A 24494-nucleotide genomic window follows, 5' to 3' on the forward strand; every position below is an offset into this window, starting at 1 on the left:
AATTACTGGATGTGAACCGCTGTATGGAGGATTACCTTGGTGGAAAGCTGTGGTGAAATTATCAACCCTAAGCGAGTTTGATCTCCTAACCAGAGATCAGTACCATCCGGTAAGAGGCAGCCATTACCTATGGTGGCGGTTTTCTTTCTTCACATTTCTGGATATCAGCGGTTGTGCACTGGTGGATATTCATTACTTCAGACACTTTTGTGATTTCATATCCACTGTTTGGGGATCATATTTCTATGGACTGTAGATCTTAATTTATGGACAGTTCATCCATTGGACTTCCTTTCATCACACCTGTTTTTTATTGTTTTTCATTTATTCACGTGTGGCACTCTTATTTGATTTAGTTATGTTTAGTCATTGCTATCCCTTTATTATCAATATGCGCACTTTATTTATATAGTGGCATTTTTTTTTTTTTTTCATATTTAATTTTCTCTTTAGCGCAGCTGTCGTTTTGCCTATTTGTTGTTTGTGTAATATAACACTGTTTAGCTGCTGCTGGTTACCTTTGAATGAGCGCAATATTTTTTCCACTACTAAATATACAGTACATAACCACATCTCTAATATCAAAATGACCATTATAAAAGGGAGAAAGTAATAAGAAAAAAAAGATGAAAATATACCAAAAGTCATATACAATTGCCCAATTAAGCTGCTTGTATTGAAAGGAACTGATGTATTCTGGGCTTTTTATACAGAACATAAATACTGAGCGCATTGGTATGTCTCAAAGTTTAAAAATGAAAGTGGCAAAGACATTAATACACATTCTGTTCTTACCCGTATCTTATCAGTGAATGTCAGATTGATTTCATGGACAAATGGATTTGGAATTTGTGGCGGGATAAAAGATTTCTGCCGAGGCAATAGCGGTGCCCGATAATGTAATACCATTCCAGCCTTAAAAGTAAATAAAAAAAAGACCACAAATACAAGTAAAAATTGTGGGTTATAAATAAAGCAAAATTTTATTTAACTAGTAGACAGTTTTTACGCATACATTATAAAAGAAACCCTTCACAGTAAAAATCAAATTTGTCTGGAAGCTCTGGGCTTTCCTAGAACCCCAGCATAAACTGGTCCACATAGCTTTAGCATTTCCAGATATGTACCGCAGTACTTTCAGATAGATGTGGTTACTTTCTAGCTCCTTTTAACTAACCTCACTAAAGCACACCTAATTATTTCAGAATGTGTCATTGTCCCTCTAAGCTCTCTTTCCACTACTACCATTAAAAAATAATCAAAGTTCCAGAATGACAGGCAGTTAAACATACTGTGAAATAATAAATCACAATTACCCATGTTTTTGTAAACTCTTCATGGATGTCCCTTATTATGCTTATCTCTTTATTTATTTATTTTGGGGGGGGGGGGGGGTTGAGAAGACAAGAATAGGCAACATGACAAAATGTGGGAATAAAGCAGAAAAGGAGTAAAACTTTTACCCAAATCAACACAAATATGGTGGCAAATAAGAATGGGCCAGTAATAACTGACCCTGGTGTACTAAAGAGGTAATCGCACTTTGCAAAGCAAATTTTCATTTATCTTAGTAAATGAGGTACGACAAAATAAATTCACTTTGCAAAAAAAAAAAAAATCATAATTATAACTATATATTTAACATAATTAGCCAGTGAATTTGATCCGTGTCCCGTCGACCCCACTGATGTTCACAATACCGTTTAATTTAAACTGGATTTCTATCTAGTGGGGTCGAGGGGCAAGGATCTAGATTTATTTCAGAGGATGGTGGAGAAGGATCTTGCTTACCTTGCTCGTAGTTGCCACCAGGGTCCTCTTAGACATAACAATCTGTCAGTTTCAGAGAGACAAGCTGTCAAAAATGTAGAGTCTGACAACAGTATAGTGATCAGGAATGTCGACAAAGGCATGACAGTAGTCATTTTGAATTCTGACATGTATAAAAATGAGGCATTGCAGGAATTGTCTGATACTGACACTTATTAAAAGCTTCGAGCGGATCCCACCACTCCTTTTAAAAAGGTTTTATTTTCTCTTTTGGACAGAGCCACACACGCTGGCATCTTCCCCCGAAAAAGAAAACGATGTTCATTCCTGAGTGTCCAATCATGCCCATATTCCAGCATTTACCCAAGGTCCACAAAGGGTTAAATCTGCTTGTTGGGAGACCCATAGTTGCGAGGATCGGCTCCCTCAATGAACATCTCGGTGAGTGGTTGGATGGTCAACTGCAGCCCTTGGTGATCAAACTTCCAGGCTACTTAAAATATACCAAACAACTTCTGATTAAATTAAACAATTTCCAATGGAAAGAAAATGACAGATGGATTAGCTGTGATGTTTCCAACCTGTATTCCTGTATTCTACACCATCTGGGTATACAGGCGGTAGCCATGTTTCCACGAGAATCAGGGAGATTCTCATTGATTCTTCAGGATTTCATTTTACAGTCCCTAGAATACCTGTTAAACGCACAATTTCTTCATGTTTGACGGGGGCTATTATCTCCAGAGATGCAGGGCCTCCATGGGAGCGAAATTTTCGTCTTCCCTTGCCAATCTATTCATGGGTTGGTGGGAGAGGTCCCGCATCTTTGGACATGATAGCCCCCGCCGTCTCGATACAGAATTTTACTGTTGTTACATAGACGACCTATTGTTCATCACCTCTGATGAGGAGGCCAACCTTGACAGTTGGCTCACATACCTTAATGATAACCATCTCAATCTGAGGTTTACTGGTGACCTCCGTGTGACCACCATTGACTTTTTGGATGTCAAGCTCTCTGGAGCGGGACACACTGTGGTCACCACCCTACATAGGAAACCCAGGCAGGCAACGCCCTCCTGAGAGACGATTAAGCCCATCCAGGGCATACCATCAGGGGGGTTCCATATGGACATTTTCTTCGACTCAAACGCATCTACAGTGCACCAGATAATTATAGGAAAGAAGCTCAAGGAGATGGTACTAAGGTTTAAATATAGGGGTTACCCCAGCAACATCATTGACAGAGCCCTCTCAGCCACCAGTGCCATTCCTATTGATAGCCTGTTGGATAACACCAAAAAAAACGACTAATGCCCATGACACTTGCAGGACTTTTGGGAACATCCCGGTCTTTTCTACCCCGTTTAGTTCTGAATTTACTATCACATTGCGAGGGAATTTAGATCGTTCTACGATTCCCTTTACAATCTATCCACGGTTCTGCCCACCGGAGCTGAGACCGCAGACTATATAGCCACGTCCCTACCATCCGAGGCTAGGGCTATGTTGGAGAACCCATTACACTTCCGGAATTACAGCTGGCAATGGGTCGTGCTAAGCCAGGTAAGGCCCCAGGCCCAGATGGTCTTACCATCCCGTATTAAAGAGCACTGTTCCCCTCTTTGGGCCATCACCTCCAAGACCTATTTAACGGCCTGGGCTCGGGGGGTAAATTCCATGAGTCCACCTTACAGGCACATATTGCGGTCATACCTAAGGAGGGGAAGGACGCTGCTCAGTGCAAGAGTTATCGTCCTATCTCCCTCCTGAACACCAATTTAAAGTTGTTCACTAAGATTATAGCCTCCAGACTGCAACAACACTTGACGCGGCTTATTCACTTAGATCAAGTTGGATTTATCCCGACTAGAGAGGCTAGGGACAACACCACGAAGGTGTTGAACTTGCTCCAGGTCGCTAATACCAATAGGACACAGTGGGGTAGATTCAGGCACCTGCGCTTTATGTTACGGCGGCGCAGCGTATCGTATTTACGCTACACCTCCGCAACTTACAGGAGCAAGTGCTGCATTCACAAAGCACTTGCTCCGTAAGTTGCGGCGGCGTAGCGTAAATGGGGCCGGCGTAAGCGTGCGTAATTCAAATGTGGAAGGGGATGTGATTGACATTTTGTATGCACCGTCCGTGTACATATCCCAGTGTGCATTGCTTCCAAGTACGGTGCAACGACGTATTGGTTTCGACGTGAGCGTAAATTACGTCCAGCCCTATTCGCGAACGACTTACGAAAACGACGTAAAAAATTCAAATTTCGAAGCGGGAACGACGTCCATACTTAACATTGGCTGCGCCTCCTAATAGCAGGAGCAACCTTACGCAGAAAAAGCCTTTACGCAAACTACGTAAAAAACTACTGCCAGGCGCACGTACGTTTGTGAATCGGCGTATCTAGGTAATTTGCATATTCTAAGCCGAAAACAACGGAAGCGCCCCTAGCGGCCAAGGTAATATTGCACACAATTCTACGCCGCCGCATTCAAGTTACGTCGGCGGAGGAAGCCTATTTTTTAAGCGTTTCTGCCTTTGAGAATAGACGTAACAACGTAACAATACGCCGGCGCAGATTTAAAATTACGGCGGCGTATCTGGAGATACGCCGCCGTAATAGCTACCTGAATCTACCCCAGTGTGTCTTTCTCGGAACGGACGCCGAAAAAGCATTCGACCGGTTAAGATGGGTTTTTATGACGGCAACGCTAAGACATATAGGGATGGGCCCCAATATGTTACACTGGATAGCTGCAGCCTATTCCAACCCAACGACCAGGGTACGAGCAAATAGAGTGCTCTCTGACGCTTTCCCAATTACTAACGGTACCAGGCAGGGCTGCCCACTCTCGCCCCTACTGTTTGCGCTTTCCCTGGAGCCCTTCCTGTGCCGAGTGAGACTAAACCCAGGCATATCCGGGATAGAGGTTAATAAATCATACCATAAGGTCTCAGCGTATGCGGATGATTTAATGTTCTCACTAGCAAACCCAGAAACCTCCCTCCCCAATTTAATGCAAGAATTCAACATTTATGGCTGACACTCCAACCTTAAAATAAACTTTGCAAAATCGGTGGGGATGGGGGTGGGCCTGTCGCGGGCGCAGCTTTCACGCCTCCGCTCTAGCTTTGCCCTGCAGTGGACGGAAACAGCCTTGACGTACCTGGGGACACGTATTCCTCCAAATTTCGCCCAATTATTCCAGCAGAACTTCCCACCCCTCCTTCAAAAGGTCAAGACATTACTGGACCAGTGGAACAGCGGCCTACATTCCTGGTTTGGCCGCTGTAACATTCTCAAGATGACAATCCTGCCAAAGTTTTTGTACCTTATGCAGGCTTTGCCAATACACATACCCCTAGACTATTTTAAACAAATTCAGTCAGTTTTTATGAGGTTCGTTTGGGCGGGGAGGAAGCCAACACTACATAAAAGGATACTATCACGCCCCAAAACACACGGGGGTCTGGCACTGCCAGATATCCGAACTTACTATTCAACAATCCACCTCAGTCGGGTGCCCAAGACGACGTCAATTGTATGACCAAACGTACGTCGGGAAGGTGACGTGCTGACGTATGACGTGACGGTCCGAGCGGACGGGCGTTCGAGTAAGCAGGCTGGCTTTACATATTCTTCACTTTTAAATTACTACTCTGTTGTAAGTGCATTTTATTTTATTAAACGTGGCAATACTTTTACGTACTTCACTATTTGAGCCCATTATTCTTTTTGGTATACCATCGATGACGGGTTATCTGGAGGATCCATGGTGCATTTGAGTTTGTTGCTGGTTCATACAAATGCCCTGGCTTGGGTTTATAGCCACAAGCTGGTTATACTTGGTAAGCCTCCATCTCATAAGGTGTTTTCTAGTGGTGGTGGTATCTACATCCAAGTCACGATTGTTTGTATTTGCACCTTTTGCTTGTTGAACTTCACTATGTGAGTTCATTGAATTTAGAATTTTCTGTTTTGATGCTCAAGCTGACTAGGGATTTATATGTTGTGGTGCTAAACTTTCTATTACTAGAAGTTTGCTGCAGGGATTTATGGTGTTTTCAGGTTAGATATAACACTCACTTTTCCCTTAGTTCTGAGCTCCGCTCCCCGCATCCAGGCCGCTATCATACAGCCATAACAATAGTTTTTTCGTCCCCTTGGGTTGAGAATGGTTCCGGCATTGTGGGGGATAGCGCTACTGCCTGCTCTCACACTCTGGGTAACATTTTCGGCGCTTCACGTGCGTCCTCCGTGTTTGACTTATCTTCCCGGAGACTGAGCCATGTCGCGGAGGCGTGATGTAATTCGGCGCATGCGCGGTAGCCGGATAAAGCCGTTGGCGGCCATCTTGGTTCACCCAGTAAGCCCATCTGTATAAATGAAGCCAGATGCCTTCATTATGCCAGTAGCACTCGCAGGGAAAACATCTCATTCAGCTTAGGAGAGAGTCCTCTGGTCACCTTGCTGTTATGCAGCCAGTAAAAAGGTAATATGTGCGGTTATTTCTATTTTTATGAATTTTTGTCAGAGAGAAAGTGTTTTTTTATCCAAGTGTCATGCCTATAAATTTTGGTATCTGCTTGAATATGGGTATATACATGATTAGGCGTATAACAGGGTTTGACAAATTTGCTTGGTATCTAGGAGCCAGGTAAAAAAGTTAGGAGCCAGAAAACGCGCCTCGTCCCGACGAGCTCGCGCACAGAAGCGAACACATACGTGAGTAGCGCCGGCATATGTAAACGGTATTCAAACCACACATGTGAGGTATCGCCGCGATCGTTAGAGCGAGAGCAATAATTCTAGCTCTAGACCTCCTCTGTAACTCAAAACATGCAACCTGTAGAATTTTTTAAACGTCGCCTATGGAGATTTTAAAGGGTAAAAGTTTGTCGGCATTCCACGAGCGGACGCAATTTTGAAGAGTGACATGTTGGGTATCAATTTACTCGCGTAACATTATATTTCACAATATAAAAAAAAAATTGGGCTAACTTTACTGTTGTCTTATTTTTTTAATTAAAAAAAGTGTATTTTTTCCCCAAAAAAGTGCGCTTGTAAGGCCGCTGCGCAAATACGGCATGACAGAAAGTATTGCAACAATCGCCATTTTATTCTCTAGGGTGTTAAAATAAAAAATATATATAATGTTTGGGGGTTCTAATTAGAGGGAAGGAGATGGCAGTGAAAAATTACATATTAGAACTGCTGTTTTACTTGTAATGCTAACGGCCACCACCAGATGGCGCAGGTCACAAAGGAAGCGTGGCAAAAAATTGGTCTGCAATTCTTGGTTCCTAGAAACAACCAGAGATGAAGGAAAGGAGAAGCAGGAATTCCTAACCACGTTTATAAAGCTAATAAGGGGCTCAATCCATGATTTGGCTTCGTCCCAAGACCCTGCTACCCTTTCATCAAGTGAAGTTTCCCTAAAAAAAAAAACCCCAGCAAACAAACGCAGGGAGCAGTGCGGGTGAAACCGGAGACGCTTTAGTAGAACAAGGCCCCTCAAAGAACCAGAAGGTGGAGGAAGGACCGGTAAGCCTATATCCATCCTTGCAAGCTATATCCTCCAGCTGGCCCAAATGTTCAGCCATTTGTTTTCTCACCATCGGTGGTCACCTCTGCTAGTAAGTAAGCAAAAGGTGCGACACTCCCCTCAGAGGATGCAGCGTCTTTGGAAGATATGCTGGATCGCAAGATGGATGCCGACCTCAAAAGTGTTCATCAGGCAACTGATGGGGCACGTAATCCAGCAGTTGCTTTCGCTTCGTCCTCCAAGACAAAAGCATGGTCTGTCGATTTCCAAATATCCTTGAGATGGGGTGGGGGGGGGGTCGAGCCAGAGGATATTATCAAGTCACTGGAGGAATTGATACGTTGAAATGTTCCGCTCTGGCCCTTTTGCACGCAGTAACTGCCGGGAATGAAGGGAGAGCTGAAGGCATCTCCAGGCTACCCTTTTAAGCATAGGGAAGCAGGAGGATACATCTAATTCTCCTGGGAATAAAATGCCCTTTAGACTGCCCGGCCAAGCAGGACCAGCAGGGGGGCTCGGCTCAGAAGCTGCCGTTCTAGTTGGGCGAAACCCTTGCACATTCAATTTCATTGACCACTCCTGAAAAAATTATAGCACAACCGTCCCATACCTCTTTTCTGCTTACCAAGAACCTCAATCTGAAGGATTTAAACAGGGAATCTTGTTCCAGCTTGTACAGAAGTTGATACATCAGGAATGTCGGCTCCGAAATCTGGAACATATGGTTCCTATTGTCCATCTACAGTATCAAAGCCTACTTTTAACCGCATCATCAGTCTCAGATCCTTTACAGAGGTTCTAGTGTACATTTTTCCTTCACCTCAGAAGAAAATGCTTATGGCGCACTAACAAGACGATATGATGACCCTGTTTCATCTCAAATGAAGCGCTTCAATCTCACCTACAGTAAGTGATCATCACTTTAGCGTAGTATGATTGGCCAATAAATTCTGCGGAAAGATGCAGCATTACCAGTACAATGATTCTACACCTTAGAGCATCATCCAGTGCACCTAAGGGGATGATGCCTCTTCTTAGGTGTAATCCCCTAGCCATAACTGAATAGGAAGGGCTATGGCAAACAGAGCTGTATCAGCAGCAGAATGTCTGGATCACTATGGGTCTGTTTTTTTTCCTACATCCCAGTGGTGCAACGGGCACGGTTACATCCCTACATATTTTTTCGGTGGATTCCTTTCTAAGGAAAATCTCAGGAGATTCTATTCTTGGAGACAGTGAAATGTATCATCATTGAAGGAATTACTGCTAGGGGGACCCCATCCCTTCGTTCAGGCATCAGATGCAGGTCATCTGGATTGAAGCAGGGAACACACACAACAGGTCATCGTCCACCAAAATCTTTCCGATGATATTCCGGGCCATAGGAATTTCTCCAGCATCAAAGCATCCCTTAGTCCAGCTGTAAGAGATCATCTGTCAGATTGACTATCAAGGAAGGTACCAGTAACAATAACCATTCCTTTATCCAGCAGATTTCGCAATGGGTCTTCTAATAGTCTTTTCTCCTTTGGTGCATCTCCTCGCAAATGGAGGCACTCCACTCCTTCATTGATACAGATGGATACCCTCTTATCAAACTGGACGCCAGCACCTGTCAGTAGAACCAGTAGAACAAGTTGCTTTCACGGCTATAATGCCTTGGTCCGTCAAGAAGATCTTGGTTCACTCTGCTAATCAAGCTGTCCTTTTTCGGCCCTTTTACCGTTTCCAGTTACGTACAATCATGTCCTGGGAAGGCCTCTTCCATCCACATTCAGAGTTCCTGGAGTTGATCGCTCAAAACCCACTTAGGAAATTGGTTGATCCAGGACAGCCAGCAAGTAAAACCGAGAGTTTAATATCCAACATTCAAAAAAGTCAGGGGGCGCTTGTATGGCGTCCTCTCTCAGAGGCGAGTCCATCTTTTTACAAGTAGGCAACAGGTCGTCCTTACCCTGTACCCAGAAAAGGGGTAGAATAATTGGGCTTTGCCCATGGAATGGATGTGGCTTTGGACATGAGGTCATCCTCATTTGGCACCTGTGGCAGGGTGGGGAGGAAGGTCTTATTCGCAAAACTAGATGTTTCTGGTCTGTGGAGCCCAGATAACTTCAGATATGGGACTTAGCACCCGGGAGGTTCAGGATGGAGCCTTTTTCAACCTTGTCAAGCATCAGATGGATCTGGTTTCCACTATTTGAATGTTTATCAAGAGCAATCCTTAGTTTAATGTCTCGGAGAGATTCACTACGTTCAAAGTGAGATCTGCTTTTGGCACTCGCAACTCCTCCACTCACATGCACGCAAGAGTCTTCTCTATAAGATATTACTCTGTTTCTTTTTGTTCTTAAATACTATCTCCTCTGGCCAGAGATTCTCGAAAATCCAAGTCCTAAGGGGAAGTCTCCTGTATTTCATCCATTCTTGGCAAGGTAGTCTCGCCAGTTCATACCTAGAGTTCCTTCTACGAACCTCCTTATCTAGAAATAGGTACTTCCAGCTTCTACGAAACGTTCCGGCAACTTCGGACTGCACGAGCTAGATAGGGAAAACCCTCTCAGACATTTCATTGGTCTGACACAAGCCTCTAGTGATACTAACAGCTTCTTTTAAAAAAAGAGAGAGAGAAAGAAATGAGACTGTCGACATCAAAGACAACTTCAACGACTTGGATTGTTCTTTCATTCAGAGAACGTATAGGGCTAGTGGTCCTCGGGTCCCAAAGTAAATGAATGCTAACTCTGCGGACAGTGGCATCTCCCTGGACAGCGGTAACGCGACTCTCTATCCAGAAACTCTGTCATATGTAAACCGGTCATCCTGTACCACATTCATGGCCTATGCTAGTCTACGTTTACTCATAGCGCCTTGAAAAAAAAAATGAGAAAAGAGATTTTTCAGCCATCTATTCTGTAATCGAGATTAAAATAATGTTTGCAGCAACCCTCCCTGTGAGCGAATTATTAACCATTGGTATGCTGCCATGGAAGGCACCAGGAAAATGGAAAATTGTATACTTACCTTTCTGTAATTTCCCTTTCCTGGTGCCTACCCATGGCAGCTTACACCCTCCCTTTTATATAATCCTTAAATGTTTGAGTCTAGTTACAAGAATGGTGTATGAGGGGACTAACTCTTTCTTTTATAGAGTTGTAATTGATCCTGTGGGTTGGTTAGGGGTGGAGTCACCAACCACTGATATGCTGCCATGGGTAGGCACCAGGAAAGGAAAATGACTGAAAGGTAAGTATACAATTTTCAGTTTTTCTTGTATTAAGAGAGGTATGGACTCCAGAGAGAGAGAGATATCATTTTGCCCCTGTTCAAATCATTAGTAAGACCTCATTTAGAATATGCAGTTCAGTTTTGGGCAGTAGTTCTCAAAAAGGATACCGGGGAACTGGAGAAAGTGCAGAAAGGGGCAACCAAACTGATAAGAGGCATGGAGGAGCTCAGCTATGAGGAAAGATTAGAGGAACTGAATTATTCACTCTTGAGAAGCGGAGAATAAGGGGGGATATGATCAACATGTACAAATATATAAGGGGTCCATATAGTAAACTTGGTGTTCAGTTATTCACTTTACGGTCAATGCAAAAGACAAGGGGGCACTCTTGCTGTGACAAAATGTAAGCGTAAGATAGTTTTACCTTAACGAGATGTGATGTGAACTATAAAAATAGTGTAATGGTAGATGTAGTTTAATTCTGGGTTATTAAAAAATATAGTCTGCATTATCAGTCATGCCACATACGTTCTTTCATTAGCATTTGAAAAGGACAGGACCAGTTTCTAGGCCAGAGTTGACACCTAGATGCCAATAAAAGTTCCCATTTCAGTAAACATAGATTGGCACCTTTTGGACGTCTTCAAAGGGGCTCACAGTCACTGTGGCTACAAGGATCCACAGGGGGAGTTCGCAAGGACCCGGCCAGTCTGTGTACGTTGATTTATATCATCGGATCTAAGGAATCTATTTTTTGTCTCATAAAAGCTAAAATATTAGCGGCATAGTGATGAAAATAATTCCTTTTGATGGTACACATGTTGGGCTACATGTACATGTCAATCTGTATTTGTAGCGTGTGCAGAATCCTAGAAAATACACAAAACTGTTATATGGCGCCTGATTGCAACCGTACCAATCACTGCTTGCTTGCCGCAATCGGATTGATGCGCTGGTATCGGAAATCCAATCCATGACCCAGCAATCAACGCCATTCTGGGCCAATTCGACTCTGGTAATTTCAGAACACAAAACATCTTGAGGGCTGAGACAGGAACACCCCCCAGGGTTGATTGGCCAAGGGCTAAAGCCTAGCCCACATCCATATCTCAATAAATGGAGTAGCCTGAGATATGGACAGTGTTCTTCCATGAAGCCAGTTCCAAACTGGGAAGTGCCCACATGTTCCAGTATGCTTCTGCTAACGGATAGACTTTGGTAAAGTTCATTTCTGTTTTATCCCTTTTTATTTTCATAGCAAATTGCCAAATGTGTCTTTCTGTATTTTTTGTATCTTTTTGGTAACTCTTTTTTCGTTGTATGCGCTGCCCACTTTCAGGATATTAAATGATAAAATTAATAAGTGACTTCTGTGTATTAAGCTAGGACTCATATCTCTCGAGAGGTTATTGTATTTTAGTGCCTAAGTGCTCAGTTTATGTTACGTGCCAATCAGTATGCAATTTCACTGTATGTTGGCAGATTGCATGCAGATTGTAAGCTAACAGATCTACCAGACAGAGATCTGTGTGTGTGGTGGCTCAGCAGATCAGTCTGCGGACAAACTGTTGGGTGGTGGCAGGCTATCGTTTAGTGTGTGTCTGGTGTGTGGGGACAGTGGGAAGAGTGATTAACACTGGGATTCAAGCTTACAGGATAACTGGAGAAACCCTAGAAGTGTGTAGTAATTGCTAGACTGTTTCCCAACCCTTAGCGTGCACCAGATTGTATGCAAGATTTGTATCTGCCTGTGTGTGGTCAGCTAGCTGGATTGGAGTGGAGTCTCCCTCTAGTGGTGGCCAAAGGTAGCGCGGGCTGTGAAAGTATCACAGCCAGTCTTACATGTTCAGTAGAAATTCCTTCTTATTCCCTTAGTTCCTCATATAGCCCCGTCACGAAACGCCCATCACGGTTAGTTAGTTGCCGTGAGCGAGCGCGATCGTGACAGATTGGCGGCAGCGAGCGGAATCTGCTTAGTACATTAGTGCATGGTTTATTCATTTAACCCTTGTACTAAAGGTTGGAAGCTTGTTAGAAGCAACTGACCTACAGAAGTTCACTCAGTGCATAATTTTTGTTTTGTAGAAGACATACTTGGCTATTTGCTCCCCAGCCCCTCTTGTTTTTCTTTTCTATCTTTTATTTTGGGCGGAAAACTTGGAAATGGTAACCCACGAGTTGATATGCTGGTACAAGAGGCAATCCGAAGAGACCGCAATTGACCTCTGTGAGCTAAGAGGCATCAATACAGTTGGCAAGACAAGGACCCAGCTATTATGTGCATTGATAGAGGATGACAGAGAACTGCTCACCATCAGGGCCGGACTGGCCTACCGGGAGATCTCCCGGTAGGCTGCCTGTCCTGCGGCCGTTTTCAGCTGCGGTGCTGCAGTGCTCTCTGTCCTCTCGCTCCTGTGTATCATCACGGAGCTGGCTGCCTGGGTCTGTGTTTGGTGGTGATGCTGTAGCACGGTCCCGCCCCCCCTAGACCGGCTCATGTGATAGTAGAAAGAATCAGCGTTCAGCCTATCAGACGAGCCGGTCTAGGGGGGCGGCACCGTGCTAAAGCGTCTCTGACAAACACAGACAGCCAGCCAGCTCATTAATGATACACAGGAGCTCACGCCCGCCGCACAATCCGCACTATGTGCCCAATAGGAGGATTGGATTCGGCAGGGAGCTGCATACAGAGGAAATGAGCTGTCTATATTCCTCCATAGAGCCGCTGAATGCTTGCAGGAGGGAGAGGAGGAGAATCAAGCATTCCACAACTGTATAGAGGAATATAGAAAGCTAATTTCCTCTATATGCAGCCACCCTGCTTCTCCTCCTATCCAGTTATGCTTGAACCCCCCCCCCCCAGTGTTCTCCTCCTCCACCACACTCTCCAGCCCCCCCACAGTTCTCACCACCCCTGTTCTTTCTGCCCCTCCAGCTCTCCCCATCGTTCAGCCACCATCCCAGTGCTCTCCACGGCTGCCCCCCCAGTACTCTCCACCCCTGTCCCCCCCCCCAGTGCTCTCCACCCCTGTTCTGCCCCCCCAGTGCACTCCACCCCTGCTCCCCCCAGTGCTCTCCACCCCTGTTCTCCCCCCAGTGCTCTCCACCCCTGTTCTCCCCCCTCAGTGCTCTCCACCCCTGTTCTCCCCCCTCAGTGCTCTCCACCCCTGTTCTCCCCCCTCAGTGCTCTCCACCCCATTCCCACCCCTCCAGTGCTCTCCACCCCTCTTCCCCCCCAGTGCTCTCAACCCCTGTACCCTGCCCCCCCCTCCATGGTCTCCACCCCTGCCCCCCAGTGCTCTCCATCCCTGCCCCTGTGCTCTCCACCCCTGTCCCCCCCAGTGCTCCCCATCCCTGTTTTTTCTTCCCCCCCAGTGCTCTCAAGCTCCACCCATCGCTCTCCAGCCCTCTAGTGCTCTCCACCCCTGTTCTTTTTTGCTCCCCCCCAGCACTCTCCGCTCCCCACCCCTGTACTCTCCACTCCCCCCTGCATTTTGCCCCCACCCATGTGCTCTCCAACCCCGCCAGTGGACTCCGATTCCCCTGCATTTTGTCCCCACCCATGTTCTCTCCAACCCCACCAGTGCTCTCCACCCCCAATAGTGTGCTCCAGCCCCCCGTACTTTCCACCCCTGTTTTTTCTGGCCCCCACTGGTGCTCTTAAGCTCCCCCATTGCTCTCCACTCCCCAGTGCTCTCCATTCCCCCCTGATCTTTGTACTCTCTAGCCCCTGTGCTCTCAACCCCTGTTCTTTCTGCCCCCCAGTGCTCTTTACCCCCACACTCTTAGCCCCATTAGTGCTCTGTAGCCCCCCCCTCTCAGCCTCCAGTGCTCTCCACCCCTGTTTTTGTCTCCCCTCAGTGCTCTTAAGCCCCCCAGCGCTCTCCGCTCCCCACCTGTGTGATCTCCACTCCCCCTGCTCTTTGCCCCCACCCATGTGCTCTCCAACACCGGCAGTGCTCTCCACTCTCCCTTCTCTCCAGCTCCCACCCAGTGCTCTCACTTTCTCAGGACCAGAGGACAGGCTGACTGGGGGCAGGAAATGAGGACGGCGGAAGGTACAGGTGGCCAGGGACCACTCCATCTCACAGCAAACAGATCCTCTGGAAGGAGCACTGTCCCCATCCAAAACGAGAACAGACCCTGCCTGCTGATGGCGATCATGGATATCCTGCTGGCATGGAAGGTACCGTACCGAGCATCAACATCACATCTTCCCACAGACAGGGACTGCATACTGGGACATGGGGCATAGGAGGGGCTGCAATTATGGGCACAGTGAGTCTGCATTCGTGGGCAGAGCAAGACTGCATTCATGGACACAGTAAAGCTGCATTTTATTGGCACAGCGAGGCTGCAATGATGGACACAGCAAGGCTGCAATGATGGACACAGCAAGGCTTCAATGATGGACACAGCGAGGCTGCAATGGTGGGCACAGCGAGGCTGCAATGGTGGGCACAGCGAGTCTGCACTGGTGGGCACAGTGAGGCTGCAATGGTGGGCACAGTGAGGCTGCAATGGTGGGCACAGTGAGGCTGCATTTGATGAGCACAGTGAGGCTGCATTTGATGGGCACAGACTATAGGATAAAACCAGAGCCACTAAGCTGGAGCCGATTGACTGAGCCCTGCACGGTGCACCTGAGAGGAGGTCAGTGACAGCACCGCTAGACCAGTCTGAGAGGGGTCACTGATATAAGGGGGAAGTAAATACGATAATGTAAGGGGGCACTGATATAAAGGTTTCCCCCCTATAATAGTAACCCACCCCCCTTACCTTAGTGTATTCTTTCTGCGGAAGTTGCCCCCCCCCCCCCCCACGTTCTGAAAAGTGGGTGAAAAGTTCCAGGCAGGCGCTAATTCAGAGAGGACTGGCTCGCAGTCTTCTCTATCTTAATAAAGTAGTTTGGGGCCTGGAATTTTGGAGGCTCCAAAGTGTTATTTGGGTGGGATGGAGCCTCCACTCCTAAACCCTGGAAGCCAGCGCACAAGGGGTTAAAATCTCACAGACAACCACCCATTAAAGCAGGAAGTGATGCTGGAGGGAGTGAGTGAGTTGGGAGAGTGCACCTGTGAGGACAAGATGGAAGTCTGCTAGCTGCTCAGAGAGGACTTTTGAGTAGTTTGGAAGTGAAGCTGTGTCTGCAGGGAAGGTCTGGAGGACTTCTTACTAAAAACGTATGTGCCTTTCTTTTGGTTGATTTTTCTGAAGAAAGACTTGTTCCTAATTTATGCTGGAAACAAGCAGGACTTTTGTTGTGACGTTTTGGATGCTGAAGAAAAGCTTTATTTTGTTTTGTTTGGTCACCAATAAAGACCCTTTGCTTTACTGACACGGTTTTACGCACTTGTTATTCTCAGTCTGACCCTGCTCACCATGGCATCTGAACCCAGAAACCGTGCCACTCCAGATGACTGCGAGAGACAGCGTGACTCTGTTCTCAAACCCTCTCAGCGGAATAAATCACCTCCATCTGCAACAAGAACTACAAGAGCCAGACCTACATCTGTGGAAACCTTGAAGTGTTTTGTCTGTAACCAAGGAGGACATTACTCAAGTCTTTGTCAAAAGCTGAGGGTGCCTAGCCCACCAGCCAGTGTAAAAAGTGTACCTCCTACCGTGTTGCTTGTTGGGGAAAATTTAGGAGACCGCAAGTAACAGCGTTACAGTCGGACTCCGAGATATGGGATCAGAGGATATCTTAGCTCTTCCAGGATTGAGGAGCTGTGAGGATGTGATCCCAGTGGAAGCCATGGTCATCACAGGAGGTGGAGAAGCCATCCCTGCCTTGCCTATGGCTCGTGATTCCTTGAACCAGGAATCTGAAAGCCAAGTGAAAGAAGTGGGCAGAGCAGATCCTACGAATGTAGAAGGCCATGCGGATAGCCTGCAGCTGGTTACCGCAAGTGACAGTGTTACAGTTGTACTCCAAGCTATGGGGTCAGAGGATGTCCTAGCTCTTCCAGGATTGAGGAGCTGTGAGGATGTGATCCCAGGGGAAGCCATTGTCATCACTAAGGGTGAAAGTGACAACCATGCCATGCCTATGGCTCACGTTTTGTTGAGCAAGGAATCTGGAAGCCAAGTGAAAGATGTGCGTAGAGCAGATCCCACGAATGTAAGAGGCCATGCTGGTAGCCTGCAGCTGGTTACTGCAGGTAACAACGTTTCAGTCGAATTCCGAGATACGGGATCCACGGATGTCCCAGCTCTTCCAGGATCGAGGAGCCGTGAGGATGTGGTCCCAAAGAAAGCCAAAGTTATCACAGGGGTTGGAGGAGTCATCTCTGTGTTACATACAGCTTTTGTTGTTTTGCCCAGAGGATCAAAAAGCAAAGTGAGAGAAGTGGACATAGTAGATGCCGCTAATGTACTATCGGGTACTGATCGGGGACAGTTGGTAGCCTGCTATGGGCCAAAGTCAGACCCACTGGAACCTGCATCTCCACCTGAAGCCCCGGATTCACATAAAGTACTTTTGGGTGACTCAGTGCATGTTAGGAACTATGGGGAGGGTCAGGGGGTTAGTGACTGTGTGCCAGGTCTTGGCCCTAATAGGTTTCTGGAGCCAGGGCCCAGAGAGAAACCTAAAGTCACAATAAACTCTGAAATTGATAATGTTTTGTGTGATGTAAAATGTCATGATATGTGCCATGCAGACCTTCCCTCTGCTGCAGTGGTGACTACTGGGGCCAACCGGTCTGCCCTGAACTGGTCACTGCCCACTGCTACAGAGGAACGGTCTGTGAAAGGGCCCGATTTAACTGGGTTGGACCCTTGTGAACTTGGCCAAGCAGGCCTGAGGTCCCCTCACACTGTTGTCTCCTGGGCATCTGTAGCAGATCGCTCTGAGTCCCCTGAGGCTGTTAAAATTGACATCATCAGCCTGGTGGAGTTCAGGGGTCTGGCTGACAGACCGCCAGCTGGCGGTCTATGGCGAGATGAGGGTGTCCTGGGAACAGGATTGTGGTACTGAAACTGTTTGTGAAGAAAGGGGATGCTCTGAAGTACCTGGCGATAAGGCAAATTGTGTTTCAGTAGCTCCTAGTAAGGACAATCAAGATATGCTTGTAACCTTATGTGAGGCAAAGTCTTCTGTGGTCTGCTCCTCTGCTATCACAGCTACCAGTACTTACATTGTGGATTCTGGGCTGTGCATCACAGAAGAAGGACCAAAGGGTGAGGGGGCAAATCTGACCCAATCTGACTGCTCCTTTCGCAGTTGCAGCTGATGGCACTGAGTTCTTAGGGGCTGATACATTTGTTGCCAGCCCAGAGGAACTCAGGTGTTGTGCCAAGGACGGAGTAAGAGTATGTGATGCGGGTCAGAGGACAACCCCTGGTGTAATTCAGTCTTCTGTGACTTTCTCCTCTGTCACCGCAGTTGCGAGTACTGCCATTGCAGATTCGTTGCTCTGCGTCGCAGAGGGAATACTACATAGTGACGGGAAAAAACTGGCCCATTCAGGGCCTATCCCCTCAGCAGCTGCAGCTGACAGCGCTGAGTACTTTCTGGCTGACAAGTTTGATGTTGGCCCGGAGGAACTCCCTGGCAGAATAAAATATTTTGTGGCTTTATCCTCTGTCCACACAGTTATGAGTATCATGATTGAGGATTCGTTGCTGTGCATAACAGGGGAAGAACCACAGGATTATGGGGAAAAACTGACCCCATCTGAATCTGATCTCTCAGAGGCTGCAGCTGATGGCACTGTGTTCCTACAGGCTGATAGGTTTGGTGTCGGCCTAGAGGAATTTAAGGGTTGTGCTGGCAGGCCTTCTATTGAGGCAGGAAGAGCAAAAGTGTGGGAGACAGGCCAGAGGGTGGAGGCCCTGGTACCCCAACATTGGGACCAGGCCCAGGCCACCCAGGGATCGCCTTATGCCAGGCTCAAACATCTGGGTGTGGTAGCTAATAGAGTACCCCCATATTGCCAGGGCCAATGGCTGAGAATGATGACAGCACACAATGACAAATTTGCCTGTACCTTTTTAGTGGGTAGTCAGTGGCCAGTGGATCCGCAGGGCAATCTGCTGGCCAATCCTGATCCAGACCCGTTGGGATCAGTCAGAGAGGGGTGCGGTAGCCCTCTCCTATCTGCAGGGGGACAGGCTGAAATGTCTGTGGTGCCAAGCTTTAGTTTTGGGAACCTTCACCTCCAACCTAGGGAGCCTTCTTTGCAGACGCGTTAACTGACCCGTGTGGGCTCATCTGTGCATCATCTGGAAGGGGGAGATGTGACGAAATTTAAGCGTAAGATAGTATTCCTGAATGAGATGTGATGTGAACTATAGAAATAGTGTAATGGTAGATGTAGTTTAATTCTGGGTTATTAAAAAAATATAGTAGGCATTATCAGTCATGCCACATATGTTCCTTCATTAGCATTTGAAAAGGACAGGACCAGTTTCTAGGCTAGAGTTGACACCTAGATGCCAATAAAAGTTCCCATTTCAGTAAACATAGGCCCAGATTCAAAGAGATCTGCGCTATATTTGCGGAGGCGCAGGGCAACGATTTTGCCCTGCGCTCACGCAAATATTTTGCGCTGCCCTCGATTCACGGAGAAGTAGCTCCGTAAATTGCGAGGGCGCGCCGGCAAAATTGCCCGGCGTAAGCGCGCGCAATGTAAATGGCGGGAATCATTTAAATTAGGCGTGCTCCCGCGCCGAGCGTAGAGCGAATGCTCCGCCGGGAAACTTTCCCGAAGTGCATTGCGGCAAATGACGTCACAAGGACGTCATTTGCTTCAAAGTGTACGTGAATGGCGTCCAGCGCCATTCACGAATCACTTACGCAAACGACGTGAAATTCAAATTTCACGTCGCGGGAATGGCGGCTATGCTTTAGCATTGGCTGCCCCTACTATTAGAAGGGGCAGCCTTACGCTAAAGATGCCATACGGAAACTCCGTACCTTGCGTACGCAGGGCCCGCGCAACATTGTGAATCGGCGTAAGTATGCAATTTGCATACTATATGCTGACCACAATGGGAGCGCCCCCTAGCGGTCAACGCAAGAATGCAGCCTAAAATCTGCGTGGCATAAGAGCCTTATGCCACGCAGATTTTAGGCTGCAGTCGGCGTAACAAATTCTCTGAATCAGGAGAACTCGTTACGCCGGCGCAAGTCGGCAATTGCGCTGCGTAACCTATGGTTACGCAGGCGCAATTGATTACTGAATCTGGGCCATAGATTTGCACCTTTCAGACGTCTTCAAAGGGGCTCACAGTTACTGGCCCAGATTCAGGTAGATTTGCTCATTACTTACACCTGTTCAGCTCAGCTGAATTTCTCTGCGCCGGGGCAATTTGTCAAGATTGCCACCTGATTCAGGATTCCTTTTGTGTGGTAATTTGCTCCTGTGTTAGGCAAAATTGAGGGCGCAAGCCAGCACAAGTGAAAGTGGGTGTGCCTCTATGCAAATTATGTTTTTTCCGCTCAGCAGTGGTTTGCGCCGGGCGCACGCATGCGCAGTTCGGCCGCTCCCGTCTGTGCATGCGTGAAACTGCGCCTGTCCTATTTTCAGGGCAAATCCTGCCCACCTGCTTGCACTGAGCAAATAAATAGGGGCAGACCTGCGCAGGTCCTGTGCAAAATTACATCCTGCTTGTTCCACCCCCCCCCCCTGAGCAAGGTAATTTTGCCCTTTTTTCTGAGATGGCACCTCCTGATAAGAAAAAAAAAAAGAAAAGCTAATTTTATCTCCGCTGAGATGGACATACTGCTGGCGGCACTCACGCGCCATACTGCTGTTCTTTTTGGTTCAGAGAGGAAGAATACCACCGTAGCCCAAAGGAGGGCAATATACAGTAGGTGACCGCTGTAACGAACATATGCATGCTGCCGGGACAGTTATAATCGTCATGCAGGGAGGACTACAAGGAACTGCATGGCTTGTCACAATTGGATGTACCACATTGTATTCTGAGCTCAAAGGGTTAATTGGACAAGTCTCTTTCATTGCTGAATGCTAATGTTCCCTTCGCATATCTAATGAGAACTCTCTTTTATGTAGGTAACAGCCCCCCTGTGAGGTGTATGCTGATGGGGATTATGTGTGAGTGATAATTGTTTTAAAGGTTAATTAAATTCTATTGAGAAAGGAATGTGCCTGGCCAGAAAATGTTAAGTGGTTTGCGGTGCCGAAGCATCTAGAGACTGGTCAAGTGATTAATTCAAGGAGATGTCATTGTTTCAGGGGGTCTGTGTTGAAGCCCCCTACTGGGTGAAGGGGGGGGCGGAAACTGTCATTGTTCTTGTAACAGTTGTAAGCAGATATAAGCAGGTGAAATATGCCAAATAAAGTCAGTCTGCTTGACTCTGCAAACGTTGCACGTCTCGTTTCTTGGAAGGGCGTTCGATGGGATATACCGGCGGTACTTGCATATCGCAGCTTGCCAGGGAAAAGGACGTCTCCAACGGCTGAGACCCTCACACCAGTGGGTAGCCGTTACATTGGTGGCAGCAGTGGGATGGTCCTTTTATCCAAAGAGCAAGTGCTGAATGGAGTCGCAGTACGCCAGGCTGAAAAGATCCACACTGAAAGATTTATTAGAGAGTCGTGGTAGGAGCGCCAGCAACAGACCACGGAGGGAGCTGATAGCTGAACTGCTGGAGCTGGACGAAATGGATGGATCCATGGAAGGAACGGACCCCCTTGCACCGGTCAGCGAAGAAGATGTAATTACTGGGATTGTACAGCGGAGATTATCCTTGTATCCAGAAACGTCCGTGGAACTAATCAACCAGCTGTTTCGGGAAGCAAGGGAAGAGATACAAACGAAGAGGGGACAAGAACTGGAACTGGTAAGAGCGAGACAGCCCATTACACCTGCAGTTCCTACCCCCCCACCTGCTGCTACAGGAAAGAAAATACCGTTCACTGCATTTAAAGCTTTTGTAGAAAGTGAGGAGGAAATCGATGGATATTTGGCGGACTTTGAGAGGCAGTGCTCACTACACCAGGTACCACCAGACCAATGGGTCACTATTTTGTCGGGGAAATTGTCGGGCAAAGCCAATGAAGCCTTTCGGGCTCTCGCTCCAGAGGATATTTTACAATATCAGCAAGTTAAAAAGGCGCTGCTAACCCGATATGCCGTAACGCCAGAAGCCTACCGCCGGCGCTTCCGGGAGTCCAAGAAGATGGCTGTGGACTCCCACATGGAATGGGCCAACCAGTTACAAAGGGTGGCATCCCTTTGGGTCCAAGGGTGCAAGGCCAACACCGGGGAGGAAGTATTGCAGCTGTTCCTAATGGAACATTTCTTCCAAGACCTGGCCGCAGACATACAAGACTGGGTACGAGATCGCCGTCCCGCTAACTTAAACGAGGCGGTTCGGCTAGCAGATGAGTACGCGGAAACAAGGAAAGTAAGCCAGGGTACTACACGGCTGGCTCATAAGGTAGAACCGCGTACTCCAACCGTCACCCCACGCCCAGAGTTTCGGGCTCCAGTCCCACCACGTCCTCAGGGGCCTAGCAACTACCCCCGGGATTCGCCTAGGGTGACGTGCCATCACTGCAGCGACACGGGACATATTGCTCGTTATTGCCCTTTGAGAGCTACAAATAACAATTGGAGACGCACAACACCCAACACAGAGGTCACTCCATCACGTCCCTCTGCGGCCCACTGCCTGGAGACCGAGGGGGGCCCTGAGGAATGTCTGGGAATTTGGTATGAGGCAGACCCAATACAAGCGGCCTCTCCCAATAACCGTCAGCATCACCGTCAGGAGGTACGAGTGAATGGACAAGTAGCACAAGGCCTAAGAGATTCCGGGACTACTATCACTCTGATTCAAAAACATCTGGTAAAGCCAGAGAACGTGTCCACTCGCACAGTTGCCGTCCGGGTCGCAGGGGGTGCTGTATTTCGCGTACCCACCACCCGGGTGCACTTAGACTGGGGAGCTGGGTCAGGAAAGACCACAGTTGGTATCATGGACAACCTACCTGCCGAGGTGATGCTGGGCAACGACATTGGCCCTCTGACTTCGGATTATTTACCTACACCTGCTGCTGCTTGTCCCGTGACCACCCGCGTTGCTGGAATCAACCCGCTTGCTGCTGAGAACCGGGTAAGACTACCTTCCCCGACATGTACTGTAGATCCGGCACAATATCACAGTCTAAAATGGGAATGTGACAAGTTGGCCAGTGAGAAATCAGAGATTCAACGACACTATGTCTTTTATTATGAGATGTCCTGTGGCTTGAACATTGAAATGCACAAACAGGCGGAAATTGTCAAAAGATTAAATGGGATTTGCATCCAGGTGGTGCCGTATCTGTCCCAAGAGCATCAGCAACAGGTTTTGGGAGCCATTGAGAGAGCAAAGCAAGTGACTGTTCCAGAATTGAATTCTATTCTTCACCGTCACCATCAGCTACCGACCTGATAAGCCAATGGGAAGGCCGACGGACTGTCCAGGCAAACGGAACTTTTACCCTAACAGCAGACCGGACATCCCCAAGTTGATCCGAAAAGGATCAATCCGGGTCTGCCGGAGTGTTCCACAAAAGGGGAGTAGTGTAATGAACATATGCATGCTGCCGGGACAGTTATAATCGTCATGCAGGGAGGACTACAAGGAACTGCATGGCTTGTCACAATTGGATGTACCACATTGTATTCTGAGCTCAAAGGGTTAATTGGACAAGTCTCTTTCATTGCTGAATGCTAATGTTCCCTTCGCATAGCTAATAAGAACTCTCTTTTATGTAGGTAACAGCCCCCCTGTGAGGTGTATGCTGATGGGGATTATGTGTGAGTGATAATTGTTTTAAAGGTTAATTGAATTCTATTGAGAAAGGAATGTGCCTGGCCAGAAAATGTTAAGTGGTTTGCGGTGCCGAAGCGTCTAGAGACTGGTCAAGTGATTAATTCAAGGAGATGTCATTGTTTCAGGAGGTCTGTGTTGAAGCCCCCTACTGGGTGAAGGGGGGGGCGGAAACTGTCATTGTTCTTGTAACAGTTGTAAGCAGATATAAGCAGGTGAAATATGCCAAATAAAGTCAGTCTGCTTGACTCTGCAAACGTATCACGTCTCGTTTCTTGGAAAGGCGTTCGATGGGATATACCGGCGGTACTTGCATATCGCAGCTTGCCAGGGAAAAGGACGTCTCCAACGGCTGAGACCCTCACACCAGTGGGTAGCCGTTACAACCGCGATAGTGTCAATCTCGCTCCCTTTCTCGGCGAGATTGAGCACCTACGAGCCCCATCGCGGGAGCCAGCGCCGAGCTGGCTTGCCGCGATGGAGACAAGGCCGTCATAGAAGCGACGAGAGATCCGACTTGGATTCCCGCCAATTCTACACGTGTGCGGCGTTGGTTATGAATCCTGAGGGGGAACTCCCCACCGGATTTTAAATAAAAATTCGGCATGGGTTCCCCCCTCAGGAGCATACCGGGCCCTTAGGTCTGGTATGGGTTGTAAGGAGACCCCCCCCTACGCCGAAAAAACGGCGTAGGGGGTCCCCCTACAATCCATACCAGACCTGCATCCAAAGCACGCTACCCGGCCGGCCAGGAAAGGAGTGGGGACGAGCGAGCGCCCCCCCCCCCTCCTGAGCCATACCAGGCTGCATGCCCTCAACATGGGGGGCACTGCGGCCCCCCCACCCCAGAGCACCCTGTCCCCATGTTGATGAGGACAGGGCCCCTTCCCGACAACCCTGGCCGTTGGTTGGCGGGGTATGCGGGCGGGAGGCTTATAGGAATATGGGAGCCCCCTTTAACAAGGGGGCCCCCAGATACCGGCCCCCCACCCTAAGTGAATGGATATGGGGTACATCGTACCCCTACCCATTCACCTGCAGGAAAAATGTTAAAGTTAATAAACACGACAAAAGGGTTTTTAAAATAATTTATTAATCTGCTCCGGAGGCACCCCCTGTCTTCTTTAGCTCTTTTCACCAGGGGGGGCTT

The 24494-nt window shown here is 47.7% G+C and overlaps 1 protein-coding gene across 2 annotated transcripts in view; it reads right to left on the reverse strand.

Annotated features, from left to right (window-relative positions):
* LPCAT2 (lysophosphatidylcholine acyltransferase 2) overlaps nt 1–24494 on the reverse strand; it is a 660866-nt gene that overhangs the window by 593208 nt on the left and 43164 nt on the right. For both annotated transcript variants that reach the window (XM_040328743.1, XM_040328745.1), the window contains exon 2: nt 796–915. In XM_040328743.1, coding sequence (XP_040184677.1) covers nt 796–909 — 114 coding nt within the window. In that variant the 5' untranslated portion in view covers nt 910–915. The remainder of the gene's footprint in view (nt 1–795; nt 916–24494) is intronic.

The sequence above is a fragment of the Rana temporaria genome, chromosome 11 (genome assembly GCF_905171775.1).
Source record: "Rana temporaria chromosome 11, aRanTem1.1, whole genome shotgun sequence".
NCBI lineage: Eukaryota > Metazoa > Chordata > Amphibia > Anura > Ranidae > Rana > Rana temporaria.